The sequence below is a fragment of the Colius striatus genome, chromosome 7, assembly GCF_028858725.1.
Source record: "Colius striatus isolate bColStr4 chromosome 7, bColStr4.1.hap1, whole genome shotgun sequence".
Taxonomy (NCBI): domain Eukaryota; kingdom Metazoa; phylum Chordata; class Aves; order Coliiformes; family Coliidae; genus Colius; species Colius striatus.
In genome coordinates this window covers 31823990-31851940 of record NC_084765.1, presented here as the reverse complement: position 1 = coordinate 31851940, position 27951 = coordinate 31823990, and the positions used below count along the sequence as shown (strand labels likewise).

The following is a 27951-nucleotide window of genomic DNA, read 5'->3' as shown; positions in this document are numbered from 1 at the left end:
GCGTGACACAGCCAAAGAACACTCATCTTACATTTGGGTTGCACATAGAAAGATATTGGCTCAGTCCATGACCCATTTCCAGCTAATGAAGTGGCCTGGACTCTAGCAGAATAGTTTCCAGGGTTCAGGTGAGTTAGTTTAGCTCCTCCAAGCTTCTTGTATTCCTGTCTGGAAACACATTCCCGTTTCTCCTAAAAAGCAATTCACAGTTCCCGTTAGTATCACCACATTCCTTTAACCTTGAGAAAACAATACAGCTGCAGGATAAGCTAAGTTTTTATAACTAGAAGCCCCACCTGATGACATGTAGGATTCAAAACCTGTTACAATAAAGGAAACAAAGGAATGGCACTGCTGGTTGGGTGTTGGAAATCACAGCTCCTATCTTTGTTCTGCAGCAACGCACAGGAGCATGTTAAGAAGGATCCCTTTTTGTGTATAAATTAAGAGTTACAAGCAGTAATCAAATCCTCACCTCTCCATGCTGCCCATATTTGATTTCATACATGAGTATAAGCCCATTTGGATTTGCAGGCTCGAGCCACTTCAGGTAGACAGTATTTTCTTCTTTTGCTTCCCATGCGACCGTTCCTGGAATGTTATCTGCTCCTTCTGTAAAACATTTACAGGTGATGTGAGAACAACATCTATTACTGAAACAGGAACTTAAGCAACAACTGAGGCAAAGAAAAGGTTCATACTATTCTTTAGGTATCAAGGGATTGCAGTAAGTATTACTCAAAGGTCTAGAAAACAAAATGCACTGGTCAGGAGAGATTAGCAGGGTGTGAACTGCTGGTTGCCAGAAAAACAGTCCAGTGTACACAGCTTCACCAGGTATGGGCTCTGTGTTAGTCCCTGTGCTCTGTGTGCCAAAGGAACCTGTTTATCAACATCTGGTTCTTCCTTCCAAACTTTCCACTACGCCAAAATGGGTGTAGACAGCTCTTCCCACCAAATAGCAACCGGTCTGCAAATAGCTGTAAACACACAACATCTGCCCTGCTGATACCCCCTTCCTAAAACATCCAGCCTCAGGAAACCTGTTGCAGTGTAAAACCTGAGTCTCATCAGCTATTCAGGAACTGCTTTATCCCTGTTTCATCCCTGAGAACTTTATGTGTTTCATTCAGAAGTTAACTGGAATATGAAGACAAAGGAAAAAGGGCACTTGTTCAAAGCCACAGTTGTTAGGTTTAGAATAAAACAGAATTGTTTAGTTTTTAATTGTCAGAGGCATGTATTAAAAATCTGGGAACACTTATTTCCTTTTCCCTAATCTCACAGATTTCCTTGTTTCCTTGAAATAAGCAACACTTTTTGCTTTTTGACTGACACAGCTGGATTGCAATTATGACAGTCTTTCCTTCCAGATACAAAATAAAATTGCTACCATTCTGCATCAGATATTCCCAGACATCTGCTGGAGTCAAAAGCTCTTTGCTGGATGCATATGAGCTTACACTAAAATCATCCCTATTCTCCTCAGAAGAAGTACAATCTGCAAAAGCCCCAAACATGAGCACAGCATTCAATGCCTCCTCTTTGAAGTGCTCTGGATGCTGGCGATCGGGCACAAAGCAAGACAGTACTCCTCCTGTTTGCAGGCTGGACAAATGCATGGTCATTCTGGGACAGAAGAAACATTTGGCAAACATTCCCATCAGTAACACTCTAACATCTGCAAATGGTTTAGAGTGAATGCAGCAAATCTACACATTAGCAGAGAAATGTTCCCCAGTCTCTGTACAGTAAACTGTGGGTCTCACCTGTATCACTGGGAAATGGATTCTCTCACAATTACCTCAGTAGTCAATGCACACACTTTTACCTTTCTTCAGATCACAGGACAAACTCCAGGCATATCACTCAGTACACACAAGAGACCAGTCAAGGACATTAAACTACCATAGACAAGTTTTACATAGTTGCATGGGATTGGTTTTGTGGTGGGTTTTTTTTGTTACATCCCAACCTTTTGCTAATTGTTTTTGGAGATTTTTGTCCTCCCTCAGAGTGATCTCTCCTCAGAAACCCAAGCAAAGCTTTGTACTTGTGAGAGCTTACCTGAAGGCATGGTTCTTGCAAAGACAAAGTTGGAAGCGCTACAGCCAAGTGTGTCAGCTTCATGGTTGCAGCTGTGAATATCAATGCGGTAAAGAGTAAAAGGCTGGAGATGGGAGATGACAGTTCTCTCCTTGCCATCCACTTTGGTCTCAAAGAAAGGGTATTCCACCTCACTCTCCTCTGAGTCAGAAACGTTGGTGAAGTGATCTGTCCCAGTCACATTCCTGTTTCGAGTGACCAAAGTGGCATTTGCGATTCGGAACACGTCCCTTCGCTTCCGATCGGGTCTGTGGAGCAAACAGGCAGGCATACAAAATGTCTCCAGAGAAAACAGCTACAGCAAACCGTGTGAAAATCCCCAGTAAAACAGGTAACTGCTATTAAAAACATGGAAAAAGGAAACTGCCAAATAAGACAAAAGCTTTCTCTGACCCAGCAGCATGTCAGCACATCCTACTACTGTCCTTTTCGGTCAGAAATCAACCAAAGCCCTGAAGCTCACACCGTGCCTCAAGATGCTCCTGCAAACTTCTGACCTCACACAATAAAGTAAACAGCAGAAATGGCTTCTCTGGTAGTCAATAAGCATCCTGGATTTGTGTTTAACGACAGGAATATTGATGCTTTAAATAAAAATCAGATGTTAAAGGTTGAAAAGGTTAGGGGGAAAACTGTTTGAAGTTTGCTGGATTAGCAGAACTAACTCTCAGGAGGCTTAACTTTCTCTTCAGTTGTAATGAAGTTTCAGATTTATTGCACTGAGAAGAGAGACCTTGAAGGCAGATGAAGATCATGAATGTTACCCACCACTCATGTGTGGTAACTCTAATTCTCTCACCCAAACAAAGCTCTACAAAGGAACAATCTTTCTGTATGAGAAAACATGGTATAAATGCTGTGTACAGCAGAGTTCACTGAGCAGCTTTGCTTTGCCTTGCAGGCACCTGTATGAACTTATGCAGAGTTAAGAACTTGATGATTTACAGCAACACTACTACCTTCTCAGGTCTGAGACACCATGGTAGTGGATAGGCCTTAGTATCACTACAAGTATCAATATGAAAACACTCTTTTAAACATTTGAATAGTATCAGCTAACCAACAGGATGGCTACACATCAGACTTGTCACTTGGTCTTGGTCCGATCTAAGGCTGCCTTGAACATGAACACTAACTACATAGGGCATATGCTGGCTTTTCCAGCTCCTGCTCTCTGAAGTTTGCAGGTCTGTTCACCCCTGGAAACAACGCACCATGGGAGTTAGAGAAGAGAGTCGCACTACAAGAACAGTTTTGGCTTTATCCCACCCAAAATCACCTGGGCAGCTCCCATCTAGCACCTGGTCAGTGCAATAGTTACCAAGGACAAGGTTGAAGTCTAACACATTTCCATCACAGAGTGAGTTACAAACCAGGCAAATAAGGCCTCCCTCAACCACACAACAGAAGAAAGATGACTCAACAGGACAAGTTAATTTACTGTCAAATATACTGTCTTAGTACATTCAGCCACAAAACAGCATGCTGCAGAAGAAAAGCCAAAACCAGGCTCACTTGGTTTTGAAATCTTCTGGCAGAGGCTGGATGAAGTGTATCATTTGTTTTTTTAGGAGTTCACTACAAATTCTTCCAAAATCCTTTTACTATGTCGTGAGCAGCCGTTCTGACACTCTCAGATGCCATATAAACCACAGCACACAAATAAATGAAGACAAGGAAAAAAACCTCCTGAGTTACCAAGAAATTCTTTTAAGCAACACACAAGAAAATGTCTTGTCAGTGAGGTATGGGGGAATTCAATAGGAGACGTAAGCACTTGCACCTCTTCTACATTGGTACTTATGGAAGCTACTGAACACACTCACCTTGCTCAGGATGAGTATTCATTTACTGCTTTAACTCAGTGGAAAGAACCAGCTTATGAACCACTAAAAGCCCGTGAGATGTCCAGCACTGAACTGATCAACATTTGCACACATATTGTGATAAAAGCAGTGAAAAGAAAAAGTTCAATCAACCACAGAGGCACACCACAAACCCTTGTGCCAACAGAAGAACACAAAAGGCATGACTTGACCTATCACTGCTTTGAGACGATGCATGAAGTTTCAGCTCTTCAGAGTTGCAGGAGCACAGCCCTACACTTGCCTTTGGGGAAAAACGTGAAGAGAAAGCAACACAAAACCTGCTGGTGGAAAATACAGTCATATCACGGAAGGGAAAAAGACGTGCAGGATAACCACAAGGCAAACATCAAGAGATGTGACACCAGTGCTTTTCGGTCAAGCAGCTTCCTGCTTTCATGAAAAACAGATAACGACAAAAACCAACATTCAAGAAAGTAAGGAAAAGTCTAGAGATAAAAGCTGAAAATTCATCTACTCTGTTAGAAAAGAGGAAAAAGAAATGAGAGAGAAGAATGAAAAATAGCACTATGGAAAGTCAAATAAAATTGGAATTAAATGTGTAATTTCTCTGATGTACCACCTCTTTCAAGTTGCTTAGCTATTTCTGAGCATTGTACCTTATCTGCCCCTGCTGCAACAAAACACACCCTCATGACAGTAAGCTAAGAAAAAAGGGAAATGGTTAATCTTTCAGGAAATCCTTTGTGAACCGGTTGTTTGTTTGCTACTGTCCAAGTTCAAGGTTCTGTAAGTTTCCTTTGGGAGGGGGAGAATGCAAGAATATTTGAGAGAAGGTAATTTAAATGGTAAAGTTTTGGTGAAATTAGATAAAAATAAACCTTTTCCCATGGACTTTCAAGTAAGTTTAGATCTGACACAAACTCCTTGCTGTGCTACTTCATCAAGTCCAGAATCCGAGCACATCTACAAGATTTCACAATGCTCAAGAATTACATCCTGGCCAGTCATGGTGGCTCTTACTTCTCTGTATCTCATATCTTTTCTGCTCATTCTCACCATCAGTATGGAAACACTGCACAAGTGCAACCACAAATACTACATGTGACTCAAACAGAAACAATAGCTAGCACTTCCAAGAAAGGCAGTGTTTAGTTCCTCGTTTTTTTGGATAAAGCTAAGAAGCTCTGCACATACCAGAGTCCCAACCCCCAAACAAGTCAATCCAACAAACACATCCCTGAGTAATGGTCCAAAAAAAATTACAATGGAGAGCCATGTAAACCAGTTTTAATGTGTAGCAATACCACACTGAGTTCTTAATCACAGCACTTCACTATAAAGCTCACCTGCCAACAGACAGAATGAGATAACAGGCATGATTGAAATCTAACGGCTTATAGATTGCAATGTAACAGCTACACACGGTGTGCTAGGGCCCAGGATCCAATTACCAAAAGTAAGAAGAGTTCACATGATGGATAAATTGGAAGCTCCAGGATCAAAATCACCAATTATTTCAGTAGTATCTACTCTATGTTGCAGTATAAAATTGTTACTATTCCATTTAATTGCATAAGCAGGTAGTGGTGACCATGGAAGAGGAGGCATATTTAACACTTTGCTGCAGCACAGACTCAGGAAACCAATATACCTTTGCAATCACTGCAGGGAGAAAGGAAGACCAGTTTCAATTCTGCGAGGTGAATATGCCCTCAATTTCAAAGGCAAATAAATCTTCAGATTAGGAACACAAGCACTTAAATGGCTATTTAGAGGAAGATCTCATCTGAAATCCTTTGTCTGCCACATGTTGCTCATCTCTGAAACCCTTATAGACAAAGAGCTCCTCAAGTGACTCTCGACTCTGAAAAGAAACCATCACTAAAGCCCTTGAAAAATAAAGGTAAGAACCCTTACTACTAGCTAAAATTGAGAGGAAGAGATGAAAATTAACGAATGACAGAAGCTGCAAAAGCTGTAGATCGTCTCAGATAAAGAGGAAAGACAATGTTTATGTGTTGCAGGCGTTACCTACTCAGGCTTTCAACATTTAGGAATCCTCAGCTCCAGGAAACGTTAGAAAAATGAAACTGTGAGAGTCCCTTGCAAAGATAAAGTGTTTAAAATGCACTACCTGGGGACAAAGATGGAGTTGTGAAGGAAGTTCTCAAAGACTTTGCGGTACTCTGCTTCCTCCTTCTCAGCTTGCTTTTCCGCTTCTGTCTTGGGACAAGCACAACAAGGTCCTTTTTCTCCCCCACAGCCCTCTGGCTTGGTGGGTTCAGTGGCTTCTTCTGTATCAATGGTCCCATCAGCATATCTTCGAATTGGGACTTTATCTTAAAGGAAAAAAAACAGAGGTGGCTTGCTTCTTTTCTCTCCATATCATGAATACAGCAACAATTCACGTTTGCCCGTTCCCTTCTACTTGCTGTTATTCATAGGAGAGTTGTGAAGGAGAGCACAGGCTTACATTTTCGCCAATCAAGTGCACAGGCAGGTAAGAGTCACAGGCATTTCAACACAACCACGTTTTGTTTCCCTACCTTTGGAGCAGTAATTGTGCCTGTAAAGGTAACTGTCCTGAGGTTGCTGCTGCCATCGTACGATGTAGTATGAGAGGTTGCCATTGGGAAGAGAAGGAGGATTCCATTTCACAATCAGCTGGGATGAGGAGTTGGATGCTGAAATAACATCCAAGGGAATGGATGGCACTGGAGGAGAAAAAAGAAAGAGAGAAAAGTATTTACATCAAGAGCATTCTACAATGTATTTTGATAAAGCAAATCCCAATCCATATCCATACTGCAAGAAAAAACACAACCTTAATTCAAACACAAGATTTCCTATTCCACTAGCAATGGTTAGTAAGGGTTCAATTGCAATCAAGTACAATATCAATCTGAAATGGTACATAAATTTACCTTCACCAATGGACAAAGTCTGAAATCCTAACTCCAAAAATCTCCCATAGAATCACTACTGTTAAAAAAGACCTTGAAGATCATGGAGTCCAACCACTAATCTCACCATGCCAAGCCCATGACTAAACTAAACCACATTCCTCAGTATCCCATCTATGCATCTTTTAAATAACTTCAGCAATGGGGACTCCATCTCTTCCCTGGGCACCTTGTTCCAATGCTTAATAACCCTCTGGGTGAAAAGGTTTGTCCTAATGTCCAATCTAAACCTCCCTGGCACAACTTGTGTCCATTTCCTCTTGTCCTATCATTCATTACTGGAGAAAAGAGACTGACCCCCATCTCACTACAATCCCCTTCCAGGTAGCTGTGGAAAGTGATGATGTCTCTCCTCACCCTCTCAGTTTCCAATGAAAATGGTGTTTGAACAACTGGAGTTTTAACTCAAACACTGCTTTCACTGTTATGGAAACTGTAGCATTATACACATCATGTGCCAACAAAGTCAACTGCTGTGTTAACAACAGAACTTACACAATAATATAATGAGCATACCTGGGGCATTATCAACCTCTTACCCAAGAGTTCAGTATCTCACCTGCAGCATTGGTTCGTATATACACAATTTCACTTTTTGCTCCATGAATATGATGGTTTTCCATCATTGTGAGGGTAACAGCCTTGACATAAATGGCATATTGAGTCCAAGGTTTCAATCCCTGCAGCAGGATTCCAGGGTTGTTCTCTTTGTTGGGTGGCAGGTCAACATCAACCATGTTCCAGCTGTTGGAGCCACAGGCATCTTGCCCATCGTACTCTGTCACATTTTTGAATGGTCTGAAATGTTACAGAAAATAAGTAGTACAAAATATTTTCTCCTAAAAATTGTTATATGAGTGCCACACTTCCACATAGCTACATGAAACAAATAAGGCTTACTTGTTTTTCACAGCACTACACAACTCAGCATTCAGCTTTAGCTCCAGGTCTTGCCTTCAGTCACTAGCAGTAAGGCAAACTCCTCCAAGGAAACACTACATTTTTTGTTGTTATAAAAACCCAAAACAGACTGTGAAATGCCTCAAATATATTTAGATTTTAGTATATACAAAACAGAAGTGACTCAAAACAAGTTACTGACAATAGCTTAGCTTTTCGCCAGAAAGAACCCAAATTTCCCCGTCTGGTTTTTTTCTCCCCTTCGATTTCCACACAATCCAAACACACTTATGTAAGTTGCAACATTGGTCCAAGAGCATATAAAATACTACTCTTGTCATTAATTACTACACTCATCAGCAGTAAGTTTATTGCATCATAGTCCACCATCACAATGATATTCAAGCAATGCTGGACATCAACAACTGGTATTTCTTTGTGTCCCAGCCTTGCTCTCTGTTCACCAGCATTCTGGACCTCCCCGTCACACCTCCAAGCTGCTTGGAGAGTTACTAGTGTGCTCAGTAGTATTATTTTTACATTGGAGACAGGACAGGGATGGGAAAAGGCAGAAACACCTACCAAGAAATTAGGATCTTTCCACTAACTGCCCCACTCCTCCATTACAAAGAAATGCTAATGTAGAAAACTACCAAAGCCAGATAATCTAAGTACCACTGAAACCTGAGTAGACAAGTTATGAAGGCGACAAGGCAAACTCCTGATCTGTGATGCTCTCTGGTCTGTACAATGACTAGAGAAGGGAAATATCTCAGTCAATGTGACGTGACTTACAAAGAGCTCTAAACTAGGCCCCTTACAGCAGACAAACCATCCATCTCAATGAGGCTTTTTTTTTAGATTTGAAGCTTCCTGATGGACTTGGAATCCATTTGTAGGCTTTCATCAAAACAATCCTCCTTTTAAAGGAGGCTTGTGTCCCATCGATTCTGTGGTTCTGTAAAAGCGGCACTTGGAAGACAAAATACATGAACTGGAGGGGGTATCAACAGTCAAAACAGAACTGTCTGCTTGGACTGGAGGTCTCTGATGGCATCTACTTACGCTTCTTTGTAGTAAACAGTGAAGCTAATGAGGTCTCTGTAATCTGGAGGCCGATACCGTTCCCACGTTAGTTTAATCCGGTTCTTGAGCGTGGTGTTGGAAACGAAACGCAGAATGTGGCTCTCACCTGCAATACAAAAGGATGGCATGGGACCGAGTTAGCATCACATCACTTATTGTTTTTTGCTGTTTCTTAGGTATCAGTGGTAGTCAATTAGCCCTTCCAGCAGCACCTATGATACCACCATATATCGACACCCTTTGTCTCTGTAGAGCTTCGTGTTTCGTCCTACTATGTTTGAGTGATTAAGGGTAAGCAGTGACCTGGGAAATAATTTTAGAATACATTGGAGCTACCTGTTTTTATCTTTTTCTGAAGCAGATTTTGTTTTCATGCATCATCAGAAAGCTCTTGAAAACTACTTCAGACTCTCCCTGAGTGAGCCCTGAAAGTCCTGTTTATTCACAAGACCGGTTTGGAAGTGCTAAATTCATCATCCAGCACCAACGCCCAGAGCAGTAACTGGCTCTGTGGTCTCCTCTTCCAGGATAATTTTTTACAATGATAATTTGTTTTTTCTGGGGAATGGATAACATGGAAGAGACAAAGGAGCTTACACTCCTATTCATGAGAGTCTGCACCAAGAACTCCAAAACTCAGTTCATATACGGCACAACCATTTGATGGCAGCAGCTTCCAGCTACTCTTCTGAACAGAGCTGGATGGAAGCCGGTAGCTTGGAAGTGAATGGCTTCTCACTACCAACTCCCTGAGCCTTCCAATCCAAAACAAAATAGCATTTTAAAAACTTAGTTCTTGGATGAAAAAAGTGTGCTCTAAGTGTCAACTGTGAGTTAGTTTCTAATGCTCCATAGAAGTCTCTGAAAATAAAGGGGTTTTCACCCTCATGTACACTGGCACTATTGGTGCTATCTTTTCAAAGGCAGTTTAGCTTTTGTTGATTCTTTTCCCCTTCTCAGAGTCAGAAAGCTTTCTGTAATGGTTTTTTAAAAAGCAGGCAGCGGCTGGCACTGGCCTCAGTGGTAGTAAGGACTGACTGTGTGTCTGTAACTCCTCCAGGACTGCAAGCCTTTGCTCTATTGAATGTGCAAAGAATGGAGTGTGCTTACAACAAGGATCTATGCCATCTGCATTTATACATTGTGCCTAAACAGACATTCAGAGTATGTGTCCCAGTTTTGTAAACATCATCCTGAACAAGGGGACTTGACTTAAACACAAGATCCATTTTAATTTACTCAGCTCCAAGAACACCACAAATAGACCAAACAAAAAATTGCACGGTCAGTTTTAAGAGTTTGAGATGAAATTCATAAGCATTCTGTTGTCTTAATTTCTAGATGAGAGCTTGCTGTTAAATGTGTTGGCTACACCTGCAGACCTGATGTGCAGACCACCAAAGCCCAAAGAGGACTTTCCAATAACTCTGACAAGTGCAGAATCCAAAATGAAATGCAGAGATACTGCAGTTTAGGAATAGTGTAGACACCGACAAGTGTTAAAAATCCAAAAGCAAATAATTTGAAATTAAAGCACAGAAAAATGAGTTTACAGGCAGCATTTCTACCCATGAGGTACAGTATTAAGGAGCTGGAAAGAACCCTGAATCTAATAGGAATAGTTTGTATTGGTGTCTACAGAATTGCTACTCAGTAGCCTCTCTCGTACCAAGAAAGAGCAGGTGTCAGAGAGGAAAATGTCTACAACCATGTAGATTTGTGAAGGAAAAAGAGAAACTGCTCCTCACTGGATAAACCAAAACCCTAGGTCTTATTTCTCATTCCCCAGGTATGTTCCTATTGTTATGTGATGCTGCTGTCACAAAAAAGGGTATTTGGAAAACTCTTGTCTTCAGCAAATGTTTTTACACAGATGAGAGAGTCACTATGTAACCACATCATTTTCCATGCATGCAAAGACACTTTCACAGCTACATTCTGAAAACTGGAAGTCCACTGTAATTTCTCAACTCTAAATACTGTAATGGTCAGCAACATGGCAGCGTGTTGGGGTTCGGTTTCTTTTGGTGACATCCCTCCTATGCAGTTTGTCTCGAGATCTTTGTTTCCTTGTTTACTTACAAGAGGCTCTCTCCCCATTGTTCCTTGGATTTATGTCTCCTTTGCTCTGCCGTCCCTTGGTTCCTGAAACTTCCTCCATACGGTAAATCTCAGAAACACAGAGTTTAGGATTAAATGCAAAGTACATTTTCCCCTCCTTGATCGTCAAGTTATGATGGTTCCAGTCCCACAGCTGCTGAAGATTGTGGTTGTCAAGCACGTAGAATGAGTAATTCCTAGAAGGAAATTTTTGAAGGGAAAATATTAGTTTTAATTCATAGCCAATTCCAACCAAGAGCAGCTTTATATAAGAAAACTTTTAAACATTGGTGTTGAGCAGAGGAAAGGATTTTCTCCTCTCCCAGGGAGCAAGTTTCCCCTCAATGCTCACTTTGGTCAGAGGGCAGGGAAATGGCTGTAACATAGGGCTGCAAGGCTGACACCACACCATGCAAAGCCCACTCCAACAGGTGTTTTAATAATTGTGTCCTCTCAACAGCGGATCTCTACACTGGATTTTCCATCTTGTGGCAAATGGGAAGCAGTAACATTGCATACCTTATGGGAGGAAAAGTATGGTGCAGTTCTGACAATAAAATACAGCTGTGAACACAGCTGTCGTGCTTATGCTTACAAAAGCAATTATAAGAGTTTGCATAGTGAGGTTTCCTTGTCTCTCTGTCTTAGTTTACAAACTCTTGGCCCAAACAACATTTCCTACACTGTCCCAAGGACAGTTGTGCCTATACATCAAAAACTGGCAGTAAACAGTTGCAGTGACTGCACAGTGCGGGATCCACGCTTCCAAGTACAGAATGAACACCACAGGCAGCAGCATGTGCTGAGCCCATCCCCTAAGCACAGCAGTGGAATAACATCAATATCCTTCACTTCCACAGACAATAAATGCAAAGTTATGTGTGTAATTTCTATTACATGTTAAGAAGAAATTCCTGGTACAATTCAATCGTGCTGAACTGAAAAAAACCCACCAAACCAGGTGCAGCAGAAACAAGATTATAGGCTCTGTATCAGTAGCAAGACAGCATCTGCAAAGACACTGACATTTCGGGATAGCAGGGACAGGAATGCACAATTGGGAAATGAGTTAAAGGTCTGTGTAGCTGACAAATCCAAATCAAACGATCATGGCAGCATTTATTATACTTCTGTGGAAAACCTCACCAATGTTAACTAAATGAACATAAAATCCATTATTAACACAATGAAGCCTTGCAACCTCTGCAAGCCACTTTGAATTGGTAAAGCCCACATCAACGTAGCTAAAATAGACTGTCTACAAATCCTTTTAACTACTGTCACAGTTTCTGCAGACAAACTATGGGGCTCATAACAAGCTGACATAATACTCATCCACAGTTTTTCCTTCAACTACTTCATTTAAAAGTTAGCATTAATTCCTCCCTCACCCAACCTGAAGCAAAAACTGTGCATTCTGCTTGCAATCTGCACAGAGCACAGTTGCAGTTTCTTGCAATGTACCAAAATGCTGTGTGTATTTTCAGAGCAATGTGAATGCAAAGCGGTTTCTCATATTTCCAACTGTTCCCTAATTATCCAGGACTTGATTGCTAATGGAGTCAATATACACGGCAGCACTCCCAAATGGATGCTGAGAAGAATGTCCTCAGCTGACAAGAGGGAACAGACATATTTGTGCTTTAAATGCATCTTGCCAGGAGCAAAGAGGAATGCTCAACTGCATGTGGGATTTGACAGACATCACCAAAAGCTGTGTTTGAGACACCTATTACTCTGTTGCAGATGACTAAAATCCCTGCAGCTCTCTGTGCACTGCTGAAAAGATGACACTTCACTGTAGTTAGCTGTGTTGATTAAGTGATGGCAACCAAGCTTTTCAGGAAAGACTCAAAAAGCCGGACTCAGATTGAACACAATAAACAGAGGTGTGGTTCCATGACTATAGAAACTCTCTTAAATATTTAATAACAGCCTAGCCTGTCTCACAAGTGGGACAATTATGCTTTAGACACTAGAGAGAATTCTTGTATTAAAGCAATGTGTCTAAGCTTTCAAGAGTGTGAATAAATGAGGCCAATCAAGCACACACTGGTGCTTGACACAACTGCACAGCAACTGGGCCAGAGCTACTGCAGCTCATACATTAAAATCATCTGCAAAAAGCTTGGGCAGCCACCTGAGGCAAGGCAAAAGGGTCCTGAGGGTTCATATATACACTGGAAGTATAAATTAACGGAAGTTATTCTAGCATCGTGCAAAGCATCGGGGAAATCACATTTGGAGGGCTAAATCCAGGCTCAAGTCACAGAAGAGGTGCCTCACTGCATGGCTTGAAAGGTGGAGCAAAGGGGAACCAGAGTGCTTAGGTTATAAATAAAGTTATAAATAAAGATTGTATCAGACTTTGGCTCCAACAGCTGTGGAAAAAATCAGGATGCCAAGGAAGATAGCATGGAAAGAATAAAAGACTCACTGTAGGAAAACAAAGCACTGCCAGTCAAACCCTGGAGACAGTAACTAAGGGAATGACTGGAGATCATGGCCTGAAGGACAAGCTAAACCTCTGAATAGGAGTAGGAGGCACATCTGGTCCCAAGCTTGCCAAAAAAAGTCTCAAGGCGACCTGCATAAGCCACGCACACCCACAGGAGAGAATTCCCACAACATGATGCATATCCCCAACTGCAGGGCACTCATAGCCTCTTAATTATTGAGTGTACACATTAAAAACCTGCTAAAAAATTGCAACATCTGTGCACATTCACCCATTGTGGTGTGAGTTATGAGGCAGAACATGAGATCCCAACCAAAAGGAGATGTGGGTGATGAAAATGTTCACGAAGCTTTCAGTCACCCTTTATCCCCCTCCACAGCCAGTGGCACACAAAAAAGGGGTAATGACCAGGTAAGTACACCATTAATGAGAGCAACACATGATTTGTAAAAGCAAGTGACTTGCCCCTGAAAGGGAATAAGAACTGGCAGGGAACTGTTCAGAGTGGTGGAGGAAGTGGCTACAGAAGACAACCAGGCAGCAGAGGTTTATGGCAGGCTGACTACTCTAGACTAGAGCAACACTGCAAGACACACAGAACAGAAGATTTTCACCTCTTAGCGGTACAAAGGTAAAAAAGACAGAAGATCCCAGTATAACAGATACCTGGAACATCAACCAGTAAGAGACAGGACAAAAGGAAAACCTTTATTGCTCTATATACACAAAAAACCCTCACATGTTGGCTAGAAACTGTCTGCTAACGCCATATGTGTTCTACATCTGCATCAGTGTGACCCTGGTCCCTGATGAGGACCTGACAACAGTCACACATACATAGCACCAACACATCACCCTGATAGAGAACAAGACAGAGGACCACACTGGAACAAAATGCTCCATTTGGTGGTCTCTCTTTCAGTAGGCTCTTGCTTCAGCATTTCTCTACAAGCTTGAACTTTGTCAAACTTGCCAAACATTGCTAAAGCTGGTATACTCTCTTGCTTATGTTTGCCCACCAGCACTTCAAACAGAACCATTGAGGTTAATCAACAGAACACCTTGCTAGTGTAAATTCTAAGTGACTTGAAAACAGATGATTTTGGCCACGAACTGCATCTCCACAGGCAAATACATTGGTAGGAAACCAGGGGCTTTTATATTAACCTGTGAATCTGGAAGCTCGTCTGCTTTCAAAAAAGTAAACTGATGAGCTTCTTAAAGCCCCCACACAAACTCTGCCTCACTTTTTGAAACTTCACTTACACATGGACAGTTGAGAAAGTCTTTACAGACTTCCCTTAAACAAAAACAAAGCCAAAAAGCCACTGCAGACATGCCCACCACCCTTGTTTACCACAGCCCAGAGGGCATTATTCGTTCCAAAGACACTCACAGGCAGGGAGACTGCTCTGTTGAAATGCTGTGGCTAGAACAAGCCTTGCTGCTATCTTGATGACTGTCTGAATTCACCATCATCTGACAATAATGATCCCAGGAAAACAAACCGTGAAGTCTTGAGTGAGGAGCCACACAACAGCTAGAGACCCTGTTGACACCTTCCAACAATCCTGACAGCTACTGATGCCTCTGCTTTAAAATGATGTAGACTAAGGGAAGGGGGTGTATGTTTTGCTTTTATAGAGACTGTCCCCGATGTGCTGCAGAAGTTGTGGTACTGACTGGCTGCCGACATTCTGTTTCAATAGGAACCCTTCCTCAGTCATCATCTCCTCACTTGCTCCTGGGGGCCAAAAATTGTTCACTTTTTAGGTACCCAACCCAGAGATGCTTTGAAAAGTGCAGTCCACAGTGGCATTCATCAACATGGCAGCTGCAGCTGATGACAGCAACACACACACAGCACCCCAGCAGAGGACAAAGGTGCCCAGTAGAGTGAATGCCAGACAAGGAGTCAAAATCCTGCAACAGATATCAAAACACCTCCACGGCACATCTACACTGCAGCTTCCCTAGTTGCAAAGAGGAATGTTTTTCTTGCCATGGAGCACATTTGCTACAGAGATGGTGTTCAAAAGAGACAATGAACACTCTAAAAACAGATCAAGTACATAACTAAGACAGGCACTAGCAATTGAATGAGGAAGAAACAAACACTGAAGTACTGTTTTCTTAGTCCAGTTCCATAAAAAAGGGATAGTGGTGGTGGGGTCAGTTGTGTAATGAACAACTATCATAAAAGATCTTAAGTTAACCTCTCTCTCACCCCCCAAGGCAATGCTGGCATAAACAGCTATTGTTCCAGCAGCCCAGTACTTCCCAGGTTAAGACCCCACTCCCTGCTGTTCCTAACTCTGCCAAAGTAATTGTTCAAGCTCAATCCTTCCTTGCCAGGTGCCTACTTCCATCTCAGTATTTTTGGAAATGTTATTTAGACTGTAGTAATGCCTAAATCACACTAGTTGTTTTCTAAACAAAAGAGACTGGTCCTGACCCGAAGTATGTAACTGCAGTAATTTCCTAGCATGGGTGAATTTTAGCACAAGTAGTTCTTCACTATTGATCTGTTTTACCTCCTCCACTCAGCCCTGTTTCCCTCTTCAAAGCTGCACCTATTTACTTCTCTATTTAGGAACCTGATTTAAAAACCTGCCGTTTCCCTTTGTGTCAGCTCTGCTTGCTGACGTACAAGGTCCCATAAGCATAATTACTACTTGAAACACAAAGCTAAACTCAAATTTAAGAGAGCAAGGGGGAGAGAGAGAGGGAGGGAGAAGACAAATCAATAATTGGAGTGTTTGTGAGAGCAAACCACATCGTAAGTGGGTTGAATGAGCCTTGTGCTCAGCAAAGTGACAAGCCTCCAGGATTTGCAATTAGAAACAAGCTTTTCAGTAGAGCCAGCGTTCCTACTGACAAAGACAGTGTGCTTCCCAAGTGCAGGATGAAGAGGTACCCTTTAGCTGGCTCTGTCAGATGGTGGAATTTGAAGAATTTAAGGCTGACCAAAAAAGTAGCCCGAGAGAAAGAGGGTGGTTGTGAAGAATCCCTCATGCTGTAACTTTATCCTGTCGGGGCAGATAAATCAGACACAAGTAACCTTTCCCATGACTCTTCTACCACCTTTTCTTATAAGATTCCGCAAAAATACTCATTTGATAGTTCTGTCATTAATAAGAGGGAGATTTATTTCTCCAGAGAACACTGGTTTTAACTTGGGATGGTTACTGGATTCGGGAAGAACAAGAGCAAGGCAGTTTGCTGAAGGCCCACCTCCTCATCTCCACATTTTAAGTTCTGTGGATATAAAAAGCTTTTGTCTTGACTATCTCCTACCATCACAGGAAAACAGAAGTTATATACAGCAAAAAGTATCATACAGTGTGTAGTTACAGCAGCAACAGAACACACAGCAAAGATTTCAAGGCATCAACTTTACTTTTCTTGATCAGTCTCTTTCCTGCTCCCACAGATAACTCACTTAATGTCACCATTTCAAGGAGCTGCAAGCAATTGCAACGTGCTATCTATTTCATACTAGTTGGGTCACTTCCAGTTGCACTCCCTGGTTACTAAAGTTCAGGTTTCCCTTCAGCTGACTTTCTCCTCTGCTCAAAGCCAACAGCAAAGAACTGCAAGGAAATCCAATTCTTTCTGAAGACGCTCTTTTCTCAAACAGAGCACGAAGGACAAAAACATTTTATCAATGTAAAAGAAACTGCCTAGAAAAATCTGAAGTGAAAAGCAACAGTCAAGTTACCATAAAAATACATTAAATACACTCAGTGTGCTGATTTGGATACTAATCCAAATGGGTGAGGACTATGCAGTGGTGTTTGTTAGGAGGGAAAAAGCTGCGCATTAGTGGAAGAGAAGATTCTATAAATGGTATGTGAATGTTTATCAGGAGACTTCTCTGTGGCTTTCTATTCAAGTGAAATTGCATCTACAAATATCTGAACACTTACCCATCCACCTGTTCCTCTCCCAGAATATACCGTAGGTTCTTGAGGAAAGACAGGGAAACCAAGGCGTGGGAATGACGGATCTTCACGTACCCTGTCACTGTCTCAATCAGACCCATGAAATTCTCCAGTTCTGAGGCAATGTTATCTATAGGAAGAAAAAAGTCATTTTTTTAATTGCAAAACTCATAGCCTTAACAGCTGTTTTCCTTAATTCAGTATTAGCTCAGTCAGTGTTTGTATTTGATGCTTTTGAAAATGAGATACTGGTACTCCTCCCCCAGTAACAGTTGCCTGTGAAGACAGATGGTTGAAGGGCAAAATAAAGCCACAGAGCAAGAGTGGAAAACCAGTCTTGCTTTTCTTTACTGGTATACCTGCTTTTTCCATGGACACTACACCCTGAAGCCAGCACCAAATGTGAAGCCAGCACTTCGGCAGGGATGAAAAGACCCTTGTGCACATGTACACATCCATGAGACAGGAATTGCTCTTCGGCTACAGAGCAAAGCTCCCTTGGAAACACAGAAAGAGAGTGAAGATGAAGAGGCTGAGGTATGCTCTTGGTCTCCTCTGGAGCATAAAGCATTGCTTTCAGTGACTTAAAAAGCTTTGGCTATGAAGCTGAGAACTCTTGATGATACAGCAAAGATAAAACTGCAAGGATGTCCTCATGCCATGGAGCATGTTCCATGCAGCTCATTAAAGGTGATTTTCTATAACAAATTACTACGAAGGACCGCAGAGTAAGCTCTGCTCTTCAGTACTGTCCCATCCCTAGGAACTGTAGTGTCCCTTCCTAGGTCTGAACACCTCACAAGACTCAAGCTTTACAATCCCCATCTCCAGCCATGCTTTGCCCATGCCCATTGTCCGGTGTCATGACCTTGTGAAGTGACACCACCATTGCAAGGGCAAAGTTTTAAGCACTCGAGATGAGAGAAGCTGCTATAGATGGGGTGTGTACAAACCAAAGTCCTAACAGATGGCTGAGAAGCCCAGTTACCAAGTATCAGTGATTGGTTCCCATATCAAATTGAGTTGGGAGAAAGCAGATGCTCTTCATCACTCTAAGACACTATCTCAAAAATAAAACCAAACCCACTTACCCCGGGTAACTAGAACATCTCCCATCAGGGAAGACTGTATCTGTAGCAGTGGGACATTGAGTGAAATAATCCACATGCTGGAGCTTCTAAACCCATAAGTCTTCACTCAGAAGGAAGAAAGGAATCAAATACATCATAATCTTTCAACTTTATTCATGCAACCAAAAGGGACCTTCCACAGGGAGATACATTTCCAACAAAAACTAACAGTGATTCTAACTCCGCTTTTAAGAGCTCATCAACTGTCAACACTTCCCTGGCTGATGAATCATTGCTCTGACAAACTTAATCCAGAGCTTGTTCAAGGCATGTGACAAAGGTGGCCAGCTCCCTAATGATGACCATGCAGAGGCACAGTGCTAGCCTTTATATGAGCTCTCAGCACTCTGGATTCCATGTTTTACCAAGACACCACACCTTGCCCTAAGAAGTGAGGATATGAAGTCTTACTGTGCCATGCCTTACTTGCAGACCAGTTATTTACCTACCCAGATGCAAGGATTTTCAACTTTTCCACCTTCTTGGGCCTTTATTATTCCTTTGGGACTACTGCTCATCTCACTGCCTAATCCTGGCTCCCTGTCCTGCCAAAAAAACAGCTAACAAAAATACCAGCTTTCAGTGCCTTGCGCCTTGGTAGCTGAATACCTATTTCATCAGGATGTTGGAGAAGGGTGCTTCTGTGGGCCAAATGACACAGGAACGCTGCAACAGGACTGGAAAGCTAACAGTTTGCTCAATTTTTAATGTTCTTACTATTGTGCTGACAGACAAGGAAAAAGTATTCAAGGCAGCCTTATCAGAAGTTCATAAGGAGAGGGCAATCACTTACTTCCACGACGGATGTTAATCAGCAGATTTCCCTTGAGAATCGTGCAGCCCTGCAACATCTGTGCTGATGTGACAGAGTCTATGGTCTTTGTTTTCCCATCCTCACAAATTTTGGGGCAAGGCCCCTCACAAGGACTGCAGAACATGCTGTTAGGGGAGAGAGACCAAAAGTAAGCAACCATAAGCAACTCTTAGTCTATAGATGCTTTGAGTTAAATTTTGAACAACTTTCGTGTCTAAAGCTTAGACACATTCTTCAAGCTGGAATGAAAGTCACCATCCTTCCACAGAGGGCTGTGGGTAACTCAGCACACCTGCCTGCCAGACCCCAGAGAGGCTGCAGCACCATATCTCCCCTTCACAGCAGCGTGGGAGTGAATCAACTGTCTGTCAGCTTCCAAAAGGGTTTGTGGTGCTTCCAATCTCAAAGGCACCTCAGGTAATATCTCACATTTGGGTGTTTAAGTTCATTATCCCCAAAAAGATCACTCTTCTCATTTATACAGACAGTCTCAAGAGTGCTGTGAAGTTTTGTGCTAATCCAGGCTCAATCTCCAAAGACAGGCCAGCCAGGAATAGAAGAGGGGAAAATACTGTTCTTGTAAAGTTGTCTGGTTTTATGCTTTTAAACCAACATTTGAAGCTCAGCACTAGGGAATTCCTTGCTCCTGGCCATTTTAACTCAGGGAGGACAACTGTGGGAGCACAGAGTCATGAATGATGGGGTGAAAGAGAACAGTGAATGAGTCACTACTTCTTATAGCTTAAGAGGTATTAAACCATCAACTTTAAACAAACTGAAGGATGAATCTTCATGCAAAGGAAAATTAATTTGCAATAGGAGCTCGAAGAGATAGGCTAGAAGTCTAGGAAGTTTCCAATGGATTGTACAGACAGGAATAAAGCAGGTCCACCTGTTCTACAGAGACTACAAAACACCAAGGCAGACACAGCCCTGAACCTAGAGAAGCTGGATTGCCAAAAGCTGTGAGGAAACACTGAAGTGCAGCTCACTTATCATGCTTCTTATACTCACAGGCATTTATATGCAATTTTTAGTGGCTAAGCTCAAGGAACAAGAAAACAGGTCAGCCTAGCTTTCTTTTGGCTACATCAGCTTTTTAAAGACTCCACGTTATACAGTCTGCACACTCATCTCAAAATCGAACATTTAATGTGTGCACAGAACATGCCCTCTGACCAATCCTCCCAGTACACATCTTCCATGATTCAAGGTCATTCTCTCATTCCAACACGTTCCTTCCTATTCCGCTATTACTTACTCCACCTTATCACTTCAGAGAGGAAAACATGAAAAAGAAAAAACCCAACTCAGCTACAAAGACAAAGGCTTCTGATAACAACACTGATGAACACTGACTTACTATTTGTTGTTTTGAAAAAGAAACTGAACCTCCTTTCTTCTGAGGCTTAAAGAAACAGGTAAATCGATAACACCACTTTTTCAGGCATAAACAATAAAAGAAAGAAGCTTCCTTCTCTTAGTAGTAAGCTCCTATTTCCAATTCCTGCACTGTAACATGCCACAAGTTATGAAAAGCTGCAGACACAAGTAAGAGGCATTCAACTAAATGTATGAAGAATGCTAGAAATGCTTTTCATTTGCAAGTATTTGTTAACACCACCTCTGGGGAACAGAACATTCCCTAGCCTTGAGTTACAGCTCCTTTCAACCTTTGCAACAGAGCACAGGACTGAGATAAGATAGGATGGTCATGTACTTCAGTGAAAGCGATTCAGACAGCCGGTACTACAAGCTCAAGTAGATAACAAAAGACTAACAGGTGAATATCTGGATTGGAGCAAAGGCAGCATTAAGTTGCTCACATCCAAATGTGAACCAGAGACTGCCTTACTATTTGATTCAATGGATGGGTGGCACACGTGCATACACAGACTAGTAACTGGTGCAGGTATCATCCCAACCACATGTCCAAAAACACCAGCACCTTAGAACAGTCTGCAACACCTGTTTAGTATAGTAGCAAAGCACTAGGAATTCCTGCACGCTGACTATCCTTTACTCAAAGTCCACAACTTCCAAAGGTCAGTAGGCAACTAAGGCTGCTTGCTTGAACCACTAGCAAAACAAGAAAGTCGTAAGCACACAACACTCCAACAGTTAGAATTACATAACAGCAGCGAAGTGACATTGTTCCAACAAATTATTCTGTATAATATTGTCAGTTGCTGCATTATTTTTGTCACCATCTACATGATTGCTCCCTTTTAAATCACCACTGTTATCTTCCGGAAGCTGTAAAAAAGCAATTCAAATGAAATTTTAAACACACATTAAAGCATATGTGTGTTTAAAACACACATCTAGCAAATAATATGTAAAGGAAGACAATGCCTATAGTTTGTTCTGTGTGAGAATGGTTATTGGCCAGCCTCCAACCTTGTGCTCCTGGGCTTACACTTTCATTTGGTTACTGTCTACTTGAAGACCTAGTTCTACATCATATCAACCTCCTCAAGTCCTTCAGAAAAATCAGTGGCAACTGACAACACATACGACCACACACCATCAGACCCTTCCACTGGGAACTCGTTTAAGCAAGCTTTTACCAGGAAACCAGACAATTCCCCACTGTACATTCTCACTTCTACCTAACATCATCATTTGCATCCCATGATGCCATAGAACAGTGGATTGGGAAAAAACCCTACTATGGCAACTCCCTTGGACTTCCCAGCAGCTGCCTTACCTTTGGCTCCCGTTGCGTATGAATCCCGAGGGGCATTCTGCCATGCACTCGTCGTTGTGAATCACAAACCTCTCGTATTCACTCGTTTCCGTGGCAGGGACTTTAGAGCAGAACTCTTTAGTCACACAGCGCCAGCCTTCGAATTTGTAGGTGTTGGGAGGGCAGGTGGGCATGCAGACCCCTTCGTAGAAGTAGTTGCGGCAGGCCACGCAGGCCGTGTTGTTGTCGGGCGCCGTGCAGCTCCCCAGGCATTCGGGATGGCAACACTCGTTCTGGTCTGTGCAGGCTCGCTTGCCACATGAGCTGGGGCACACTGCAAGACAGAAAACACAGCAACATGAGCAACTGCTAATAAATAAAGTGAATGGCATTAAAAATAAGATCCCGATCCATACAGGTCTGAGCTTTCATTCCCTGGGCTGTAGAGGATCTCTGAAGAAGAGCCAACTCCTGTAAAACTGACAAGTTAGATTCTGTGTTTCTCAGTTTTAGTTGCCTGAAAACATGTTTTCCTCTGATGAAATTTATAACATGAACCAATTAAATAATAAGGAAAACCGATGAAAGTGAGATCAACACAAGGATAATGGAATCAGGCAAGCACTAGAACCTATTCCATAACTGCAGCATTATGGTTGTTTTTACTCTTTTTTTGAGTACCAACTTATTGTCTTTCTGAGCATTTCTTGTCTTTTCTATTTGTACTTCAAATTGGTCTTTTACTGACAAGAAAACTAGCTTCCTTTAAACAACTTAATTACATTTATACAATAAAGCACTGCTATATTGTAGCACACATGGTTAGGTTGACCCCAATGTAGCATCCCAATTTTGCTTATGTATGCAAAATGAGGTTTAATAAAGTACAGATGGTACACATCAAATACTGTGGAATCACAGAGCTACTATTTTCCCCTGAAGTGTGTGAGAGAATTCTGCCTTATCACCAAATTCTGGGCTCAGAGAACAAAATAGGAAGAGGAAGGAGGGGAAAAAAATGGGGTGCAAATTTATTGAGACATTAGTTTTACATGAAAGCATTTGAGCTTGGGAGACACAAACAAAGAGAACAGAGCAGACAAGCTCACCACTGTTAACATCAAAAGAAGTGGCAGCACTATATTTATGTAACAACAACATTTTGATTACAGTGTTGTATGGCCTTTTAGCCACGAGAGCTGTGTGCCAGAGGCTCTGTAAACAAACACAGATAGGAAATCTGGTTTGCATTAAGTAACTGTTTTCCACTTTCTAACTTAGCTAAAACACAGTACCAATAATAATAGCATAAACCAAAGTTTGAGTAGTACAACTACAGCGAGATCCAAGCAAAGCACCACGAGACATTTAAACTGAACGACCTGAGCAAAATAAAAAAGCACATAACCGGTGAAGAAGTTATCCCAAAATGAACACAGAAGCAGCAGAGCCCAGACTGCAGAAAAAAAGAAAATGTTTATGCAACTGTAATAGTTCCACAAAAGTTCTGCATTACCATTTATCTTCCAGTTTGCAACTACACTATTGCTTTCAAGCAAGACCAAACACTCCAAAATCTTAACCCTCTCCTCTTCCTACAATGAAATCTAAGCTTTCTCGTATGTTTTTACAATGCTGTTGGGTAGTGCAACACAAACATGACATGGACCGAAGCATGGCAGTCCTATTAAGCAATAATTGAATTTAAAAAAACCCTTCAAACTAAAAAAAAAAACCCCAATTGTTCATAGCTCTGCATCAGAATCTAGAACCCCTATGTCAAGTTTTGATCAGAAGCAGTTTTTCTGCTAGTTTTAGTGTCCACCTTGAAAAGGACTTGAAAAACAGCCAACAGAAAAATTTGCATTTCTTACAAAAAAGGTTCTGTATTGATCTTGTTTAATTTTATTTACTTCTTTTTTTAAACCCTAACTGCCAACTTTGCAAGTTTAAGCATCTGGGTACAAAGCTGGGCTCTCCTTAAAGAATTAAGGCTCAGAAAGGTTTTGTGGAGGAAATTTTACCTGTTGGCACTCCCCAAGTAACCTGAGAGCCTTAACACCATCTCACTTTTATTAGCAGGTGGCTATGAAGTATCATCAGCAAATCTGCTTACTACATCTGACTGTTGTCAGTGTATATGTTGCCAGGTACCTCTAACAAAAGCTTGCATCAGAGGTGCACTGAATAAAATGCAGCAGGTCTCCTGCGTGAGAAGGTACTACTGAAGTTGCCCAAGAGCTCATCGTTCTTTTCCAAATAAAAAAGAAACATTAGTCAACCCTGCAGCCCTTTCTTTGCACATCCTGCTATCCCAACCCCACAGCAGTACTGTTCCCAACACCACACCAGGCCTGTGTACTCATTTCTTTAGAATGAAACCAAGCAGAACAGTGGAAGGGGGAGCAGAAGGGGGAGACAATGAGAAAAAGGAGGTGTAAGCATTAAGCTAGCTGGTGACTGCCCAGGTAGCACAAATATCACAGGCAGGCTAAATGAGGAAAATATCTGCTGAGCCAGTTACTTGTAGAGTAGGCTGAAAGCAGGAATGTAAAGAAAAACACTGGTCAATAATGCATTGCATAAAGATGTTGGGTTTTATTTCTTCTTCTTGAAAAGGAAAAAAACCCACACCAAACCTTCACACAAAAATAAACAAGCAGACAAATGTATATCCTTCTTTTAATGGTAACATGCACTAGTGTAAAAGGAGTAAAATCTGCCCAGTTGCCACCTCAGTAAGGCATTAGAAATTGCCTCTCACCTTAAGGTATACAGTGCTACTTGCACTAGTGACTACTAAGAGATTAGAAAGAAATCCTTTTAAAAAATCGGCATGTCTTGTGAGCACAGACTGATGTTTCATGTGATGGCCAGAACTCAAGATTTTGTGTGGCAGCTACATTTCCAGTTCAAAGTCCTGCTAAGAAAAATCAGACATACCTCCTCTCCCCATGGCTTCACAAAGTTCATCCCTAGATATATTAACTACAGGATTTTGTTTTCATCTAGACAATTGGCTAAAACCTAAACTCCGCTATATTAAGCATTCAGATAAACATAATAGAAGAAGATTGAATTCATTTTATTCTTGGGAAAGACGTCTGTATTCCCTTAATGCCTCTGCCATTCATGAACCGTCTGCTACATAAAGAGGATTCCCTGCATCTCCTGGTAAATCTGCTGACTCTCGTCTACAGAAATGTCAGATGAAGCACAGAAGGATACACAAGTTCACATGAAAAAGGCAATCGGTGAAACAGGTTTTCTAAACTGTAGCACTATTTTAATCACAACCATTTTAACAAGAAATCTTGAACGCTTTTCCAAGATAATTTTTTAAAAGCTCAGCAACCTCCCTTCGCTCTCAGTCCTGTTTTTTGTTTCTTCTCGCTAACATTGGCATAGTTTTCAGTCTGGAGATGATATGGGTATCTTGTTTCTTTGAAGAGGCGGAAACAAGAACTTCTGTGTGAGTGTAGGATAAATTATGAACAACAAAATAGTCTTATCTGCCTTATATCCAGTTCCCTCAGACATCCCCTCTATAAAAACCTTCTCAAAGGATGGCTGGCCTTACAGCACTGCTCCTCCTGGCTGCCCTTCCCAAATTGTGGTACTTGGGCTGCTAGATTTGTACCAAAACATTCAAAATGCAGGTTCCAAAATATTTTAGACAAAAAAAAAACCCCACTGAAATTCACTACATAACTTGTTGAGTTTAGTCCATAAGAACATTAGAGAGACATAAGCAAATAAGGAGTTGATCTTTGGGGACAGAATTTATTAGCCAGGTACAAAACTGCCTTGCATCACAGAAGCTGATGACTGCATACAAAAACCCCCAACACTGTGAACAAATCCTTGCTGACAAGAACAAGGCAAAAAAAAAAAAGCTTAATTATCATCACATGCAGCTACCAAGATAATGGAAAATTACAGAGACCTTGGAGGGCAGCCATGGAAGACAGAAGTCAAAGTGAGACCCAGAGAAAGGCAGATCCTGAGCGGCTTCATGGATTTATTAAAGAAATGATAGAGGTTTGACTAGACCAGAGTGTCTATTTACATTTAGGGAGTAAAAGTACTGAGTAATCATCAGATCTTCAACAGAAGGACATTACAAGTGTACCAGTAGCCACAGATCAAATTCACTGAAGCTACCCCAGCAACTGCCATTTCTTTGACCATCCATGTTTCGCCTTCTTTCTGATTCTTCATATGCCTGGATGTGTTCCTTTACTATCTGCTCTAGGCGGACCTGCTTTAGCAGGAGGGTTGAACTAGGTGATCCCTAGAGGTCCCTTCCAACCTCTACCATTCTGTGAAGTTTTTCTTGCCAACAAAATTCAGGAGATTTTCCAAATACTACTAAGATACTAGGATCGCTTGTAAAAAAAGTCTAAGATACTACATCCCAAGATGCTCACTTGTTGAGCAAATCAGAGTCACACCTGACAGGCAGAAAGCAGATGCTTTAAAACTAAATGCAAAGGTCTTACAAGAAGAGAACCAAGAGAACGTGGCTCAGACACTCATTATCCTCCATTAACATCCCCAAGATTCTAAACCAAAATTGCAAACACAAAGCAAGGCTGGGAAATCCTCAAACATAACTCTCTCTCTCTCAAAAAAAAAAGCAAGAAATAAATTATATCTCCATATTTATGGCAGTTCCTTTTTGGATAGCCTCATGCTAAGGAGGTGGTTTGTCTGACATCTAATACCTCCCCACTACTTGAAGTGCGTACGAAGCTAAAGCTCGCTGCAAACACGCTGCGCTGATGTCATGGCTCTTGTACAGTTTGGATAGACAAAGTGTTCTTATCAAACTCCAAGATGCCATGACTTCAGCAATACTGAAACAAGGGGGGAAAAAAAGAAATCAGGTGAACAAACAATCAATCAGTCACAGGGAGTGAAAATGCAGCCAGAAGAGAAAGACTTCTGGCAAGCGGAGGCACCGGCCTTTGCCAAGGATGGGCACCGTGCCAGGCACATGCGGGCAAGTAAAAGGCTGCCAAGTGTGTGATAAATATTTTTTTAAAGATTCTTTCTCTCCTTGTAAAACGATATCCGATCCTTCCTTTTTTATACTGTTTCTGCCTTTTTAGAGCATCTTTCACATAAAATAATGTTTCAGTAGGAAAAGGCAGAGGAAAGCCTAGTTCTGAGTAGAAACCAGAGAAAGGAAGGGAGTGTTTTCTCCTAGCCAACTACTGAAAAAATTAGCTGTCTAAATTTATCCACAAAGACAGAAAAAAACCCGGTCATTTTTGGAATGCTAATCCCTCTACATGACAGAACTTCTTAAATATTGCTTTTTAATGGTCTAAACTTTGGTATGGTCTTTCAAACAGCTGACTTAAAATGCTCAAGCAGCCTATACAAATCCTGATCTCTTTTGCCCAGTACACTGCGAGAATGGAGAGACATTACTCAGAAAATCCACTTCCAGTGATTCATGGCCAGGGCTGGAATCAAATAACTACAGAATAAAGGCTGCAATAAGGAATTACACAGATTAAATACATGCGGTAACGTGTTCCAATCACAGAAATATGGGTTCAAGTCCTCTCCAAAGAACCGAAGAGGCCACTTAGAGCTGTTGTATAAAATATTCATACTGCTACAGAAACAGGTATTACTAAGATATTAACAATGGTATATTTTTTGTCTTTTCTGGTTTCCCTCAGCACTCTAAAACTGGTTATCTCACATTCAAAGTCCTGAAGAAAAAAACCCATTGTCATGCTAAATAACTTTCTAGTAGCTAAGGCATAAAGTTTGGCAGATTTTTCAATTAACTGCCAGATCTCAAAGGTTCACTTCAACCTCTTCCTCTTCAAACCTCTGTTAGGTACACAATCATGCCCACTGGTAAAATATTTTGTTAGATTTATACAAACTTACACCAAGAAGCAAGAAGAGG

The 27951-nt window shown here is 41.5% G+C and overlaps 1 protein-coding gene across 2 annotated transcripts in view; it reads right to left on the bottom strand.

Annotated features, from left to right (window-relative positions):
• IGF1R (insulin like growth factor 1 receptor) overlaps positions 1–27951 on the bottom strand; it is a 188112-nt gene that overhangs the window by 26973 nt on the left and 133188 nt on the right. For both annotated transcript variants that reach the window (XM_061999120.1, XM_061999121.1), the window contains exons 3-13: positions 22041–22353; positions 19310–19455; positions 17372–17516; positions 10967–11181; positions 8864–8990; positions 7458–7696; positions 6482–6649; positions 6070–6274; positions 2068–2354; positions 476–612; positions 32–191 (exon numbers count right to left, since the gene is read on the bottom strand). In XM_061999120.1, the coding sequence (XP_061855104.1) occupies positions 32–191; positions 476–612; positions 2068–2354; positions 6070–6274; positions 6482–6649; positions 7458–7696; positions 8864–8990; positions 10967–11181; positions 17372–17516; positions 19310–19455; positions 22041–22353 (2142 nt within the window). The remainder of the gene's footprint in view (positions 1–31; positions 192–475; positions 613–2067; positions 2355–6069; positions 6275–6481; positions 6650–7457; positions 7697–8863; positions 8991–10966; positions 11182–17371; positions 17517–19309; positions 19456–22040; positions 22354–27951) is intronic.